An 18,538-nucleotide genomic window follows, 5' to 3' on the forward strand; every position below is an offset into this window, starting at 1 on the left:
CAACAAGATTGGAGGTCATAAGACCAATACACAAAAATTAACCGTATTTCCAAACACTTGCAATGAACAACCTGAAAATGAAATTAAGAAAATAATTCCAGGCCGGGCGTGGTGGCTCACGCCTGTAATCCCAGCACTTTGGGAGGCCAAGGCAGGCGGATCACAAGGTCAGGACATCAAGACCATCCTGGTTAACACAGTAAGACCCCGTCTCTACTAAAAATACAAAAAAATTAGCCGGGTGTGGTGGTGGGTGCCTGTAGTCCCAGCTACTCGGGAGGCTGAGGCAGGAGAATGATGTGAACCCGGGAGGTGGAGCGTGCAGTGAGCCGAGATCGTACCACTGCACTCCAGCCTGGGCGACAGAGCAAGACTCTGTCACCAAAAAAAAAAAAAAAGATTCCATTTATAACAGCACAAAAAAGAATAACATACTTCAGAATAAATTTTGCAAAAGATGTGTAAAATGTATACTCTGAAAACTATAAAACATTATTGAAAAAATTTAAAAAGACATAAATGGAAAGACATCCAAGTTCATGAATCAGAAAACTTAAGATTAAGATGGTAAGCCTGGGCAACATAGCAAGAGCCCTGTCTCTATTTAAAAAAAAAAAATGTTAAGATGGTAATCATCAACCTAAATGCCCTTCAATGATAGACTACATAAAGAAAATGTGGGGCCAGGCACGGTGACTCAGGCCTGTAATCCCAGCACTTTGGGAGCCCAAGGCAGATGGATAACTTGAGGCCAGGAGTTAGAGACCAGCCTGGCCAACAGGGCGAAACCTCGTCTCTACCAAAAATATAAAAATTAGCCAGGCATGCTGGCGCACACCTGTAATCCCAGCTACTCAGGTGGCTGAGGCGTGAGAATCGCTTGAACCCAGGAGGCGGAGGTTGCAGTGAGCTGAGATCGTGCCACTGCACCGCAGCCTGGGCAACAGAATGAGACACTGTCTCAAAAAAAAAAAAAAAGAAAAAAAATGTGGTACATATACACCATGGAATACTATGCAGCCATAAAAACGAATGAGATCATGTCCTTTGCAGGGACATGGATTGAGCTGGAGGCCATTATCCTTAGCAAACTAACACAGGAACAGAAAACCAAATACCACAGGTTACATTGACACATAGAAGAGAACAACACACACTAGGGCCTTTCAGAAGGTGGAGAACAAAAGGAGGGAGAGGATAAGGAATAATAACTAATAGCTATTAGGCTTAATACCTGGGTGATAAAAAATCTGTACAACAAACCCCCATGACACAAGTTTACCTATGTAACAAACTACACTTTAAATAAACATTTTTTAAACAGATGGTAATGATTCCCAAATTGATCTACAGAATCAACATAATGCCTATCAAAATCCCCACTGACTTCTTTGCAGAAATTGACAAGCTAATCCAAAAATTCATGTGGAAATGCAATAAACTCAGAATAGCTAAAACTTCATCAAAAGTTTAGTACTGCAAAGGACATCATCAAGAGAGAGAAAAGACAATTCACAGAACGATAAAATTTTTTGCAAATCTGATAAGGAATTTGTATCTGAGAATATATTTAAAAACTATTATAAGTCAATAATTTAGAATAACCTAATTAAAAATGGGAAAAGGATCTGAATAGGTATTTCTCCGAAGACGATAAACGAATAGTCAATAAGCACATGAAAAGATGCTCAATTTCATGAGCCCTGAGGGAAATGGAAATCAAAACCACAATGAGATAATACTTCATATTCACTAGAATAGAAGGGCTAGAATAAAAAAGACAAACAATAACAAGTGTTGACAAAAATGTGAAGACATTGGATCCCTGCTGTATTGCTGCTGGGAATATAAAATGGTACAGGCACTTTGGAAATCAGTCTGGCAGTTCCTTAAAAGGTTAAACAGAGATACCATATGACCCAGCAATTCTACTCCTAAGTATATACCCAAGGGAAATCAAAACATATGTCCAAACAAAATCTGTACACAAATATTTAAAGCAGCATTATTCACCAGCCAAAAAGTGGAAACAATCCAAATGCCCATTAACTGATGAACAGATACATAAAATATGGTATGCTCATATCATGGAATATTATTTAGCAATAAAAACAATGAAGTATTGACACATACTGTACTAGGGACAAATCCTGAAAACATGCTAAGTAAAAGAAGACAATCGCAAAGAACTGACTTATATGATACCTTTCATATAAAATGTTCAGAAGAGACAAATCCATAGAGGTTGAAAATAAATTGGTGGTTGCCTAGGATTGGGCAGGCTAAGGAACATGGGGAGGGATCACTAATGAATACAGGGTTTCTCTTTGGGGTAATGTCAATGTTGCAAAATTAGATGATGGCCATGGATACACAATTTTGTGAACATACTAAAAACCACTGAATTGTATGCTTTAAATGAGTAAATTGTATAGTACATGAATTATATATCCATCAAGTTGTTTTTTAAAAATCAACTTTACCTCGAGGGAGTTGGGTCATCTTGGCCAAGGCGTGACATAATATTTATCAAGGTGTTAATCCCTATTTAAAATAAAAAACAAATACACAAGTAAATAAATACGGATAGAAGAATTATAGGACCATCATATTACAGTAGAGAAAAAATTATCTCATCTCAATGTGATTTTAAAAGGTTTGGAATCTACCTGTCTAAAAGTGTAATAAACAATTATTTAAAACACTGGATAGGAAAAAGAAATTTTTCTAAAAAACTCATCAACCCTTCTTATATTTCTTGCTCAAAGTAAATATTATAAAAGAGTCCGTGGGGCCAGGCACGGTGGCTCAGGTCTATAACTTCAGCACTTTGGGAGGCAGAGGCGGGTAGATCACTTGAGATCAAGAGTTCAAGACCAGCCTGGCCAACATGGCAAAAACCTGTCTCTAATAAAAATACAAAAAAACTAGCCAAGTATGGTGGCACATGCCTGTAATCCCAGCTATTTGGGAGGTTAAGGCAGGAGAATCGCTTGAACCCAGGAGGCAAAGTTTGCAGTGAGCTGAGATCGTGCCACTGCACTCCAGCCTGGGTGTCAGAGTGAGACACTGTCTCAAAAAAAAAAAAAAAAAAAAAAAAGAGTCAGTAAGCACTAGAATATGAGATGGTGAAAGAGTCACCCAGGGCACCATTCCTAGAGGTGAAATAATTTACAACAGAAAACACAGGCCAAAATAGGAGATTCACATCTTAAAATCATCCAGACACACCTTTCTTCCGCATGTGCATGTGATGAACTTTTCTGTCTCCGTATTTGGGCTGCCGAATTCCACAGTTAGACAACGAATTCCTGGCATGATCAGGATTCATTCCAAAATTTAAATGATGACTTGGATGAGTCATGGCCAGCTAAAATTTCAATGAAATAAGTTCAGTCTTTAAAACAGCATAAACTGGGTGCAGTGGCTCACGCCTGTAATCCTAAGGTGGAAGGACCACTTTAGCCCAGGAGATCAAGACCAGCCTGGGCAACACAGTAAGACGCCGCCTCTACAAAAAATAAAAAATTAGCCTGGTGTGGTGGCACGTGACTGGAGTCCCAGCTACTCAAGAGGCTGAGGTGGGAGGATCACTTGAGCCCAGGAGGTCGAGGCTGCAGTAAGCTATGATCATGCCACTGCACTCTAGCCTGGATGACAGAGGGAGACCCTGTCTCAAAAAACAAAAACAAAACAAAAACTCAGCATGGGAGCACCATCTTTCTATCATCCCAAATTAAGCAGGAAAGAGAACTGTCTATTCAGTTGAATTTTAAGCCCTGATCTTTCCATCTTACCTCCCCAAGTATCTGTAAACAGATAACCTACAGAATGGCAGAAAATATTTGCATACTATATATCCAACAAAGGACTAATATCCAGAATCTACAAGGAACTAAAACAAATCAGCAAGAAAAAATAATAATAATAATAACAATAATGATCCCATTAAAAAGTGGACAAATGACATGAACAAACATTTTTCAAAAGAAGATATACAAATGGCCAACAAATATGAAAGAATGTTCAACATCACTAATCATTAGGGAAATGCAAATTAAAACCACAAGGAGATACCACCTACCACTTTACCCCAGTCAGAATGGCCATTATTAAAAAATCAAAAAACAGCAGGTGTTGGTGTGATGCAGTGAAAAGGGAAGGCTTATAATACACTGAACTTTATATAAGCTACATAAATTAGTATAACCTCTACAAAAAACAGTATGGAGATTTCTCAAGAAACTAAAAGTGGATCTAACGCTTGATTCAGTCCTCCCACTATTGTGTATCTACCTAAAGAAAAAGAAGTCACTGTATCAAAAAGACACCTGCACTTCTATGCTTATTGCAGCACAATTCACAATTGCAAAGATATGGAATCAACCTAAGTGCCTATCAACAGATGAGTGGATAAAGAAAACGTGGTATACATATACCATGGAATACTACCCAGCAATAAAAAGAATGAAATAATGTATTTTGCAGCAACTCAGTTGGAACTACAGGCCATTATCCTAAGTTAATTAACTCAGAAATAGAAAACCAAATACCGCATATTCTCACTCACAAGTGGAAGCTAAGCTATGGGTACCCAGGGTCATACAGACTGGTATAATGGACACTGGAGACTCCGATGGGGAGGGTTGGGATGGGGGTGAGGGATGAAAAACTACCTATTCGGTGTAATGTACACTATTCAGGTGACAGGTACACTAAAAGCCCAGACTTCACCACTATACAATTCATCCATGTAGCCAAAAACCACTTATACCCCTAAATCTATTGAAAAAAATTTTTAAGTGGCCAAAGCAAACAAAAAACAAATTTCCAGATCTCTGACACAAGCCCTCTTCTGCAAACAAACATAAAAATCCACATCTTTAGGCCAGGCGCGGTGGCTCACACCTGTAATCTCAGCATTTTGGGAGGCCGAGGCGGCTGCATCACCTGAGGTCAGGAGTTCGAGACCAGCCTGGCCAACATGGCAAAAGCCCGTCTCTACTAAAAATACCAAAATTAGCCAGGCATGGTGGCAGGCGCCTGTAATCCCAGCTACTCAGGAGCCTGAGGCAGGAGAATCGCTTGAACCCGGGAGGCGGAGGTTGCAGTGAGCTGAGATCATGCCATTGCACTCCAGCCTGGGAAACAAGCAAAACTCTGTACCAGAAAAGAAAAAAAAAAAAATCTACATCTTTCAGAGAAGTTAGAATACTCAGCACCTGGAAAGGAGAGCCATAAAGGAGGAAAAGTTGGAAGAAGGTACTCAGAGTTGACATTTATTTGAGACTGTCTCAAATAAATGTAAGAGAATGGGCTGGAAAGCAGCAGAGGCAACCAGGGTAGACCAATGGAGAGAACTATGTTTCTAACAATCCTTGTCATTTCCCAGGATAAAGAACCCAACGTACCATTTGTGACCTGCAAGATGAATTACTCCTATCTTGTTATTACGTGAGTTTACAGGAGAATAATTCTTACCTGCAACAGACAACGATCTTGGAAAGTATATCCTATCAACTTGTCCAAATGCATTAGACATTGGTGGTAGCGGATATGATGGGTCAGAACAGGTAGCATCATTGCATGCTACGAAAAAAAAATATTCAATATGTTTAACTTTATAAAAACTTACAAAGTCACTTCATTTATTTTACAACAAGCCAGAACCATTTTCACATTCCAAATTCCATCTCACTAAGTCCTGAAACAGCTTATTGGCTGCATGGCATTCTGGAGAATCCTCTGTGAGAGACTGTAGCTGTTAAGAGTATATAGTCTCTAGAATCAGAATGCGTGGGTCCAAATCCTGCTCTGCCACTCATTCACTGTGTGACCTGGGGCAAGTTATCTTACCTCTCTGCCTCAGTCCCCTCACCTGCACAATGACAATAATAAATATACCTACTTCTGAGGATAGCTAAAAGGATTAAAAGAGGAAATACAAAAATCTTCTTAGAACAAGGCCTGTTAGCCCTCATTCCATTAGGAATAGCCCTGGTTCTATCAGTATTCAGCAGGGTAGCTTCGAGTAAGTCACATGCATTTCTGTGCCTCCTTGTCTATCTTTAATTAAAGGGGAATGGATTAGGATTCATTCATTCTGAAACTTTTTTAGGGTCAAGATATTTTTGAAAATCCAAGGAAAATGACTCTTTCCCCAGAAAAATGTCCCTGTGCACAAACATGCAAAAGTTGTACACAATTTTAATGGGTTCACAAACCCCTAAAGCCCACCACTATCCTTGAAGAGCTTCTCAACCAGATATGCCACCCTAGGTTTAACATTTAATGATCTAACATTCTGAAGACAATTTTTATAAAGCCACCAGTATAGTTAAGGTACCCAAGGACACAGAATTTAATTTTTTCCTTCAATCCCTTTCCATTTGGCTATAAATTCCTTATTGGGAGATAATTTCATGGAAGGCATATCTTTTTCTTTTCCTTAATACTATTTCCCAAGAACACAAGAGAATGTAAGGAGTCATTCTTATTCATCAGAACCTGGAGGATGGACCCAGCCCACAGAATGACTGACATACGCTTTATATTATTTCAGTCTTTGAAGTATTTTAAGCTGGCATTGTTTAAAAATACATGAAAATGGATTTGCTTGAAACTATAGAAATTAGTTATGTTATTAACTTATAAAGAAAGATTCATTCTACCAAATAGGATCCCTAACCAACAAAAAATCTTTCTTGCCAGTTCAATTCAGTAAGTATATAATTGAGCACCTCCACGTGTAAGGCCTTACAATATGTGTGGAAGACAGAAAAGGTAAAGACATTGTTTTTGCCATTAAAGCTAGAAATATGCCATTAGGATTTGAATTATCGGCACTTTATCCACTTTGTTTTTATAAGTGCTGTGCTGATAAACACAACAATATGGAAACAACATGCACAACCAAAGTCTAATAGTTTTCCAGCCATTTAAACTGCAGGAAGCTCAAGAGTTGATGCTAAAAACTCAAGGTGGATAGGACATGGGTTAGGACACGAAGACTATTCAGGGCAACTGCCTTTCTAAAGCATGAACTCAACCTGGTGAACTGTTTACTTTTTTAATATTTCCTATGAGAGATGAATCGCTGCCTGTCAGGAAAATAAAACCCTCTTTAGAGTTTGCTGATTATTAAAAAATTACCTTTTTTTTTGAGATAGGGTCTCGCTCTGTCACCCAGGCTAGAGTGCAGTGACACAATCACAACTCACTGCAGCCTCGACCTTCCAGGCTCAAGAGATCCTCCCACCTCAGCCACCAAACCCCAGTAGCTGGGACTACAGGCGTGCAGCACCACACTCTGCTAATTTCTGTGTTTTTTTGTAAAAATGAGGTTTCGCCATGTTGCCCAGGTTGGTCTTAAACTCCTGGGCTCGAGGGATCGGCCTGCCTCGGCCTCCCAAAGTGCTAAGATTACATAGGCGTGAGCCACTGCGCCGGGCCCCAAAATTACTATTAACTTTAAGCCCAAATCTGTATTTTTGGAAGTTTTATCCCTTTAATCCTAGTTCTACTCAGAAACAAAATCCATTTAATGGCAGGCTTCCACATCTTGTTTTAGCTAACCTACACTTTACTTCCTTACTTCCTTTAACCTTTTCTCATGTAAAACAGCTTTGAATCCCTTAACCACTTCCTCTAAATCTGCTCCAAACAAAGCCTGTTTCTCCTTCCAAATAAACCTTTTGTGAGTACCATGGAAGGGTATAGATGACCCATGTCCATCTTTAATCCCAGACATCAAGTCCCAATGTTACCTACAAGACTTTAAATTTCTAGCTCAGTTTTTAAAAGTATCAATCTTTGCAATATTAAAATACAATCATCTTTATGTCTGGCATCTTTATGTCTGCCAACTGCTTTAATTAAAAAAAAAAAAAAAACCTCAAATTCTCCCACAAAAATAGAGCAACTAGACTAGCAAAATGAAAGACCAATGAACATTATTTACATAAAAACTAAATGACAAGGTACCCTTTTGAGTCCCTAAATAAGAGTGGATGAGGAGAAAGAGCTATGTCTCAGCATCTGTGTGAAAGAAGAGAGGCACAGGTCCTGATAATGGAAGAAACTCAAAATTAACAACACATGTTCACCGGAAATAACCCAAACTGGAGAGAGCTCTGCCGAATCTAATTCATTGAGTGAATACAGGAGGACAGTCTAACTGTGCTTAAGACACCTGGGACTTACAAACACTCAAAACACAAAAAAACAAAAACTGAAGCTCCCTACAAGGTAAAAGCCCCACAATGAGGAGAAAGTGCTGGGAGTGAAAGCCACATTTCGCACGAGAGGGATAATGAAAGGCAAAAGAGAGCAGGTCCAGACAAAAGCAGAGGAGAGAAGCGGAGGGGGCAGATTTTAGTGTGAAGCCATATTATTTCTTTCGTCACTGCAAAAACAACAGGAGGAAGAGCTCCAGAACCATGAAAAACTATCCTGCCTTATACCCCCTTTCTAAAAGTACAGGAAACTATTTCATTTGGTTTACTTAATTTTTAAGTTTCTTAAAGAGCAACAGAAAAGAATCATGATCAAGTCCCATTCAAAGATTTTTCTAAGAAGAGGAGTAGAATAACATCCTTGCTGATAATAAAAACATTCCAGAGGCCCGGCACAGTGGCTTACACCTGTAATCCCAGCACTGTGGGAGGCCAAGACAGGCGGATCACGAGGTCAGGAGATCGAGATCATCCTGGCTAACATGGTGAGACCCCGTCTCTACTAAAAATACAAAAAATTAGCCGGGTGTGGTGACGGGCACCTGTAGTCCCAGCTATTCGGGAGGCTGAGGCAGGAGAATGATGTGAACCCAGGAGGCGGAGCTTGCAGTGGGCCGAGATCACACCACTGCACTCCAGCCTGGGCAACAGAGCGAGACTCTGTCTCAAAAAAAAAAAACATTCCAGAGAAACATACCAATAACCTTCGAAATAAGCAAAGAAATTACTAAAACAACAGGAGGATTAACAAAAATTACAAATAAATATTACATAAATTCAGAAATGAGATTAGAGGAAAGGAAGATTTGAAAAGAAGTGACAAAACTCAGGAAAAAGAAACATAAAAGGAGATTAGCATTTCAAGACTAAACAAAAAGGAACACAAAATCAGATCAGCCCAATGAATAGTGCTTTTGAAAAATAGAAATGAAGAATTCAAGAGAAAATGACAGATCCAGAAGAGAAGCAAAAAAGATATAAGATGCATATATCTTATAAGAAGATATAAGATGCAAGAAGTAATTACTACTTCTTGAATGAAGAATTCAAGAGAATATGATAGATCCAGAAGAGAAGCAAAGAAAATATAAGATGCATATAAATGGAGTACTTTAAAAATCAAAATAATAGAAAATAATGAAACATGTAATACAAGAAAAAGAAAACTTTCCTGAGATAAAAGACAACTTGAAAGTATATACAGAAAGTATATACAGCATACCTGAAAAAATTAACTGAAAAGAGCTGAGACAAGAGCTGAGACATATTCTAGTAAACTATTGGTTTCTAAAGAAAAAGAAAAAATCCTTTGGGCACTCAGACAAAAGGACCAAGTCACTTAAACTCATATTATTATCATACTTTTTTTTTTTTTTTTTTTGAGATGGGGTCTCACTCTGTTACCCAGTTTGGAGTGCAGTGGCACAATCTCAGTTCACTGCAACCTCCATCTCCCAGGCTCAAGTGATCCTCCCATCTCAGTCTCCTAAGTAGCTGGGACCACAGGTGTGCACCACCACACCCAGCTAATTTTTTGTATTTTTTGTAAAGACGGGGTTTCGCCATGTTGCCCAGGCTGGTCTTGAACTCCTGAGCTCAGGTGATACACTTGCCTTGGCCTCCCAAAGTGCTGGGATTACAGTTGTGAGTACCTGTACCTGACCATATTGTTATCATACTTTTGACAGCAATGTTTTATGCCAGAAAACAATGAGAATGTATTTAAAATATTAAAGAAAGAAAATGGGATCCACAGATTTTATATCCAGCCAAACTGACCGTTAAAGGCCACAGGCAAACTGTGAGGAACATGCAGAAACTCAAGGACCACTGTTTCTATAAGCCCTTCTTGAGGAATGTTTTAGAAAATGAGCTTCAGACAAATAAAAAAGGGGAGGTGGGAGACTGATAATGACATATGATCTGATGATTACTTGCAAATATATTTTTATTGGTAGATAATCACAAGTGAGTCAACATAAGAAATAATTAAACATTCTAACATTGATTAGTACAACCATCAGAAAACAAAGGGAGAATAAGAAATACATAAAGAGTAGGATGAGGTTGCTATCTGCCTTATTAACTCGCAACAAAAGGATATCACTTCAAATTAGGTGCCAAGTGAGAGAGAGGATTATGGGAAGAAGCAGACAGAAGTTATTTTTACTAAAAGACAACAAGATACACACACACACACAGACACACACACAGAGAGAGAAAGAGAAGTAAGGGAGAAATGTAATTATACTATAAAGTTGTCAGTATAGAGGTAACCATTAGAATAAAAATACAAGCATTCCCGAATACAAAGGCTATGAAAAGGTAAAACACAAAGCCAATATAATGGATTTCATAGTAACCACTAACATAAAACTGTTTGACAGACAGAAAGCCAAACATATCAATAAGCTCTATATATTACTATAGAGTGATCTCCCAGACACATTTTTGTTGTTGTTGTTGTTGTTGTTTTGTAGAGATGGGGTTTCACTCTGTCACCCATGCTGGAGTACAGTGGTACAATCATAGCTCACTGCAGCCCCAAACTCCTGGGCTCAAGTGATCCTTCCACATCAGCCTCCTTAGTGGCTAGGACAACAGGTGTGCACCACCACAACTGGCTAAGTTTGCAATCCTCCTGCCTTGACCTTCCAAAGCACTGGAATTTTAGGTCTGAGCCATCACACCTGGTCCAGACACATTGTTAAGTGAACAAAATCTAAGATACCACCGTTCATACAAGAAAGAGGAAAACAAACAAAAATACATATATATTTGCTTTTATAAAAATAAGAAATTAAGCCTTTTTTTTTTTTTTTGATGGAGTCTCACTCTGTTTCCCAGGCTGAAGTTCAGTAGCATGATCTCGGCTCATTGCAACCTCTGTCTGCTTGGGTTCAAGCTAATCTCCTGCCTCAGCCTCCCAGGTAGCCGGGACTACAGGCACACACCACCACTCCCGGCTAATTTTTTGTATTTTTAGTAGAGGCAGCGTTTCACCATGTTGGCCAGGCTGGTCTCGAACTACTGACCTCAGGTGATCTGCCCGCCTCGGCCTCCCAAAATGCTGGGATTACAGGCATGAGCCACCACGTGCACAGCCAGATCAAGCCACTTTTAAAAGATAGTTACCTGTCGGGGGTGGGTGGCAAGAAAAGGATACAAGCAACAGAGACAGAAGTTAGACTTAAAAAGAGTACACTTGACTCTGTAAATCTGACTGCAGAGTCATGTAAACATTTTACATAATTATAAAACAATCTTTAATTTTAAAAAGGAACCTAGGCCAGGCACAGTGGCTCATGTCTGTAATCCCAGCACTCTGGGAGGCTGAGGCAAGAGGATCACTTGAACTTAGGAGTTTGAGATCAGCCTGGGCAACAAAGCAAGACCCTGTCTCTACAAAAAATAGAAAAATTAGCCAGGCATGGTGGCACATGCCTGTGGTCCCAGCTACTTGGGAGGCTGAGGTGGGAGGATGTGTTGGGCCTAGAAGTTCAAGGCTGTAGTGAGCCATGATCGCAGTGTCACTGTACTCCAGCCTAGGTGACACAGCAAGACCCTGACTCAATCAATCCATCAGTCAGTCAATGGAACTCTTAAAATCAAAAGTAAAATGAAACAAATGAATTCTGTGGATCCAGTTTGTGGCATAACCACGAGATACAGAAAGTTGAGTGTAAATCCCCAGTGAGATACAGCTATAGATAATCAAAGACAAAAAAGAACACAGACAGTCCCCAACTTACTATGGTAAGACTTACAATTTTTTGACTTTACACTGACATGTAAGCAATATTAATTCAGTATGCTCCTTGACTGATGACAGGCTGTGTCCCAATAAACCTATCATAAACTGAAAATTCAACTTATGATATTTTCAACTTACTCTGGGTTTATGGGTTTACTGGGATGTAACCCCATTGTAAGTCAAAGACCATCTGTGCTCCCAAACAAAAAAGCAACTATTTTCCACCACCATATTGGCGGTAGTGCTGTTAAACTGCTAATCTGGGACTACTTGTTGTGTATTATGGAATAAATCAAATGAGTAATTTTTGGTGCTGTCCCACAGGATCTTCATCTCAGGGTAATCAAATAGTTGATAAGGAAAAGATCCTTTTTTAAACGTATTTTAAGTAATAAATGAAGAAAGACAGAATTAGAATATCATTTTGGCAGACCCTGGGTCTATGTAACGATCCATCAGTGACCGATAATGTCACATACAAATAAAGAGAGTCCTCACCAGCAGCTATGAAAATATCTTGCAAAAAAACTGAACTTAAATCTGGTCACTGCTATTCAACAGAACACTCTATGGTGATGGAAATATCCTATTATCTGTGCTGTTGTAATGGGCAGTAGCCACATGTGTCTACTGAGCACTCAAAGTGTGGTGAGGGCAACTGAGAGGCAGAATTTTTAATTTCATTTAATTAATTTAAATTTCAGTAGCCACATGCAACCAGTGATACTGGGCAGTGCAGTTTTAGATCTAACTACCAATTTATAGGAAACACAAGGGGCAGAAGTACCTGGTAAATGACACCAGAAAGTTGCAATCAGCAAAACTCAGACTACACTGTAGGAACTCTACAGGACACATAATCCAATTTCTTCAACAACAAATATTTGCAAGGGAAAAAAAGGAGAAATGGAATGAGAACCTACAGATTAAAGAGACTTAAACAACATCAACTAATCACAATGTATAGATCTCACATGGACCCAAATTCAAACAGACTAAAATAAATTTAACAGACAACGAGAAAAATGTAAACATTGACTAGGTATTTGATGATATTACAGAAATGCTTTTGAAAACAGTTGAAGCTAAGTGATAGTTCACAGAATTCATTATACTTTTCTCTTTCATCTTGTATGTTTTAAATTATTCCTAATAAAATATAATACTAGCCAGATGAGGTGACATGCACCTGTAGTTCCAGCTATAGGAGGCTGAAGCAGTAGGGTTGCTTGAGCCCAGGAGTCCAAGGCAACAAGGCCAGAGTGCACTATTATTGCACCTGTGAATAGCCACTGCATTCCAGCCTGAGCAACACAGCAAGACTCCCATCTCTTAAAAAAAAAAAAAAAAAAAAAACTCTATCAGGCCAGTTAGCCTTTAAACAAATCTTTCCTTTCTTCACAAGCAGCACTACACTCCAATTAAAAAATCAAGTATCTCATACAGACTAAAAATCAAAATTCCTTTGTTAACAATAACTATGAAGCCATTGCCCTCTCAGACATTCCTCCTTCCCCCTGCTACAAGATCTAATTTAGAAAATACATCCTTCAACTTGCTGTCCAAAGTCTCTGAATCCCTAGAGATGTTACTTTTCACTGTTGAGTCATTCCTTGACAAATCATTGAGCAAGAGAATCAGACAGTTTGATAATGCATGGCAGCCTTCCATTTCAGATGGCCACTCTAGGAAGTCAGCACATCCATTAATTAGTCCAAATACAGCTCTCTGTCCACTCAATACAAATACCAACCACCACAACTCAGCTTTCCTCAAAGGCCAACAGTTCTCCAGGCACCTGTGCTTCCTTTTTTTTTCCCTTAAGAAGTTACAATGTCTCCGCATTTGGCATGAATCTCCTACTGGTGATGTGACTGTGATGGTGCAAATTCTTTGCTCCTTTTTTCATGTCTTCTGAGTCAGTTTATTGATTTCCATGGACCACCTTTCTCAGTATAGCATAGGGTCCAGGCGCCTCCCTCTACAGAAGATACCAATTTAACCTCAGTGTGTGAAACCCTATTCTTAAAAAATACAAGTCCTATTGCAGCATGTTGCTTTTCTTCCTCTTCTGAGTCATTATGCTGAATTTTTTAGACTCAGATTCAGGTTTTGATTCCTTTTTCTTCCACATTACCCAGAATTCACTCTAACAAGCAGGAACACAGAAAAAATTCTTCAACAATTTATCTACAAACATAGTGACAGGTCTACATTCGGTTCACATATAATTACAAGTTATAGCACCCACCCCTAGGTTTTCAATCCTCTTAACATTGGCTGGGGCACCAGGTAGAATTTTCTAATCTCCTAACAATCCTTGGTAACTTCTCTGGTTGGGAAAAATGTACTTCCAGAGGGAGATGCTGGTACTGAGGTCACTCCATCTCAGATTTAACACAATGGTTTCGTCTCCTGCAGAAACCAGATGGCATCTCAAGGCTTTCACTAGCAACCTACTAGCAATTATTACTAAAAAACAGTAGGTTCTATATCAATGAACTACCAAATACAGAGGAAAAACTACGAAGGATTTTAAATAAATCCTTTTTTCTAAAAATTATGAGCCTATCTGTTCAAAGACTTTGAATAATCATAAAATTATTCAAAGTATTCAGTGTATAAGTGGTATTCAGTGTATAAGTTCACTTAACTGCTATTTCCCAGTCAATTAGATTTTTATTCTTCATTACCAAAAATACTAAATGCTTTCATTTTGGAGGTTTTAAATCGCATTATGATATGCCACCAGCTTATGTGAGGAAAACACAAAAGAAAACATTTATTCTAATATAAGAAATTAAATATCATTGTAAGCCACAGCCAATTCTACTTATAAAAAAACAACAACAAAAACACTGTTGGTCCCTTTCTCAAAAAATTACAGGTTTTATTAAATATTCATTAAAATGTTTACATTAAGAAAAAAGTAAAGGCCAAATAAACAATAAAAAATGTTCGCATATATGACTTGTGACTAGACAAACCTGCACTGGACTAAACATTTATTAAGGATGTAAAAAGACTACCCTATCCTAAAAATATGACCAAAACAGCTTCCAAAATATATTCATAGATGTTTGGTCATTAATGCTACATGATAAAACATTTTATTTGATTTCTTTACAACAAAACTAGAGGGAATGGCTTTGCTGCCTTCATTGTTCACTGAAGGAATTTCAAGGTTAAAAAAATTCAAACAAAATGTATGGCAAACATTGATAATTTAAGGGCAACTGTTCAGAACCTTTGTGTGATGCATGTAAAATACCTGAGAATTTTAAAACATAAAAATTCCAGGAAGAGCTAACATATTATCTGTGGCAAAAACTCTTAGTTAAAATGTACCCAGAAGTTCTCTACTTGTCAAAGATTTTCTGTAAGATGTATCCGTAGAAAGGAAGAGTTTCTGACCATTAATATGCAATAGGACAGACTAAGAGAAAGCTCAGTGAGAAGAGTCAAGGGAGTTTCAAATGACTAGCCCATGGCTTGCATAGTCAGTGGTTTATTTATTCCCACATTCATAACAACAGTTACCACTTCAAAACCATTCTGGAACAAGGAAAGGTATACATAAACATAATGAAAATATTTGTTGCAAAAATACTTATTTTGAGCCCAAAGTCAACTAACTGGTTTACTTTTGCCATTTTCCACTAAATCATTTTCCCCTAAACCTTACTGTAGGTTTTTTTTAAAGTTTGAACTAGGTTGCTCCCGTGTCATGAATGAGTTGATGAACACCTCCAAATTTCCATATGTTGATGTTTTAAGCTCAATGAAGGTAACAATTTACTTTCACAACCCCAAGAATATTCACTGATGGTGAAATAATACTTAGTACGTCAAAATAAATAAACAGATACTTCATCTGTTCATCTAACCTTGACAGCTACAGAATGCATCCAGGATAATTTGATTTTGGTGTGTAAGGAACTATTTCACCAAAGTACAGGGTTTTTTGGTTTTAATAGTTCACTCTCAGCCCCCATGTTGCCACTGTGTAAGTGGCATTTCCTTCTCTTCCGCTTCTATGGACTTCTCAGGTAGCTTGCTGGCTCATTTTCATTCATTTATATGCAGACATTTCTTTACAAACCATAAAGCAATTCCTTCTGTATTCAGTACATGAACTCATAGGCAACAATTTACATGTTTTACCAAGTCATTTACACATGAGAGTAATTTTATCAAAATCTTAAAAAGACTTCCATTCGGAGGACCAGAGAATGGAAGCATGGCTTCTAAACAGATGGCAGTTCTCTCTGGAAGAGTGAGAGTTCTACAGAGGGAGGAACAATTATTAGATCATAAAGCATTCACCTTTGCAGGGGTTTAATCAGGATCCCTTTTCTTCCACCAGTTAGGCAAGGAAACTGAGTGAGTCCTTTTGCCTACCAACCTCGAAACAGAATATAGCATATCACACAACAAGAGGCAAGATCACTTACTCCTCCAGCTGCTTCTCAACTAGCTGAGGGTAGAGGAAGGACATTTGTGATATAGCTGAAGAATACAAAACTGTACTGGAACAGATAATTCAGCACTCGTTTGCTTCACAAAAAGAAAAAAAAAAGGCTCAATGCTTCAGAAAAAAAAAAAAAAAAAAAGATACTGTATTCAGTGGCCTTAGGGACTGCTACAGGAGGTGGGGGAGAAATCAAGTAAAACAGGATACTCTCTCCACTCCCATCTCCCACTAGTCAATCAGGCAGTTATTCTTTATCTTTTTACAAATAATGGCTCTAGAAGGGTTTTGTATGAAAAAAATACTTTGAAGTTAACCAAAAACACAAGTTCAAAACTACTAACTAGAATGTCTGGAAGGCACCTTCTAGTTCTTAATGCTCAACAATTTCATGATCTCATAGCCAATCAAATCTGACCTATCACTGAGATCATCGGATTTGGAGCAAACAGTCTAGGATTCTGCTCACTGGTCTGATGACGTCCACCTTAGGATGACATTACATTGGTTTTGGGGAAACACTGACAAACAGAAAAACCGGGTGATATGGCTTCAAATGGCCCTGAGAGAGAATCAATGGAAGTAAAATATTCATCTGAAAGTACTGACAGTCATAAGATATTTGTCAATTGGTAAAATAATTGTAGACTTGGTGAAAATAGCTGGCTACCACTGTAGATGATTACCCTGAAAATATGGCAATATTACACCAATAGCAGTTTATCTTAATGCAAAAATAGTTAGCTTTGGACATCACTTAGTAAATAAATTGTGTAGCAATACTTTTAAATGCTGGTAGTCAATATAATAATTAAATGCCAACACTGATTTTTAAAAAAATTCATTATGATGAAATGAACACTAAGAAGAGCTAAGAGTAAACTGCTTGAACTTACTGCAACACATGCTACCATCAAAACAGATAAATGGAAGCCTGGAAGTATTCTTCCAAAACGCTGAACACAGGAAACTGCATTACCTAACCATAGCCTGCGTACTCATTTCCTTTACTGTAATTCTCATGGACTTCATCCAATATCAACTGTGACAAAAGAATCAAGTGAAAAAACAGAATATGTTGGTTTAGGGGATCTTTAATCACATATAAATTCCACCCATAGGAAAAACAAAAATGCTTATTAGTCAGTCAGTTACATACAGCAGAAATGTTACTCTATTGCATTCACCCAAGGAAAATATATTATCATTTGGTTCAAATATGAAGTATATACTGATTCTGTTCATTAATGCCTTCAGTTCTCTGCAATATAAATTACAATGTAAATTTGAGTCATCAGTCTAGAAAACATACACTTCAGGAGTCTGCTTGTACGGCTGCTGGATTATCTCTTTTGTATAAGCACCTATACATGTGCTGCGAACAGGCAGATGCATGAGCAGATGCATGAGGACAGACTTACCTTCATCCAAAGAGAAGAGACTGAACTGAACACTACTAAGTAAGCTTCTCCCCGCCCCAACACCCACAAGCACAACATACACACGCACACCAGCATCAAAACAGACAACAAAAACAAAATCCAAATAATAGAAAACAATTTATAGCTGATATTCCATTTAGTCTCAAGGTAGTATTTTCTAAAGAACATTCTCAACTAAGAAACCCTCAGTACCAGATTTGTTTTAAAGGAAGAAAAGTATGGGCATAACTGTGTCCTCAGAAGTGTCCCCACCTGACAGACATCAGAACGGATGCCAGTTTTCCAGAATCCTTGGCTACTTAGCTCCACTGTTACTTCTCGTCTCATTGTATTCTTCTGCCGTATTTTTTGGAGGGCTTCCTAGAAAAGAATTCATTATGATGCGTAACACAACTGCTATAAATCAATAGTAAGCCAAACATCAAGCGTTAGAAAATAAGTTGGATTCATTTAATACTACCCTTACATTCAGATACTCAAACCTCTTCATACAAAATTACAATATTTTCTTTAAAATGGAGGCTGGAATGCTCAAAGCTTGGGGTATAACACAGCCCAGCCTTTCTTGGCAACTAGATAAGAAAAAATCTAAACCAAATCTACCATTCTGGTATTTTTGAACAAAATATGCCCTTTC

At 38.2% G+C, this 18,538-nt stretch overlaps 1 protein-coding gene across 12 annotated transcripts in view; it reads right to left on the reverse strand.

Annotated features, from left to right (window-relative positions):
• The window catches only part of DROSHA (drosha ribonuclease III), a 130,904-nt gene that overhangs the window by 44,722 nt on the left and 67,644 nt on the right, over nucleotides 1-18,538 (reverse strand). For all 12 annotated transcript variants that reach the window (XM_054488091.2, XM_054488087.2, XM_054488094.2 and 9 more), the window contains 4 exons: nucleotides 18,154-18,261; nucleotides 5,482-5,589; nucleotides 3,232-3,370; nucleotides 2,484-2,544 (listed from right to left, as the gene is read on the reverse strand). In XM_054488091.2, the coding sequence (XP_054344066.1) occupies nucleotides 2,484-2,544; nucleotides 3,232-3,370; nucleotides 5,482-5,589; nucleotides 18,154-18,261 (416 nt within the window). The remainder of the gene's footprint in view (nucleotides 1-2,483; nucleotides 2,545-3,231; nucleotides 3,371-5,481; nucleotides 5,590-18,153; nucleotides 18,262-18,538) is intronic.

The sequence above is a fragment of the Pongo pygmaeus genome, chromosome 4 (genome assembly GCF_028885625.2).
Source record: "Pongo pygmaeus isolate AG05252 chromosome 4, NHGRI_mPonPyg2-v2.0_pri, whole genome shotgun sequence".
Taxonomy (NCBI): Eukaryota; Metazoa; Chordata; class Mammalia; order Primates; family Hominidae; genus Pongo; species Pongo pygmaeus.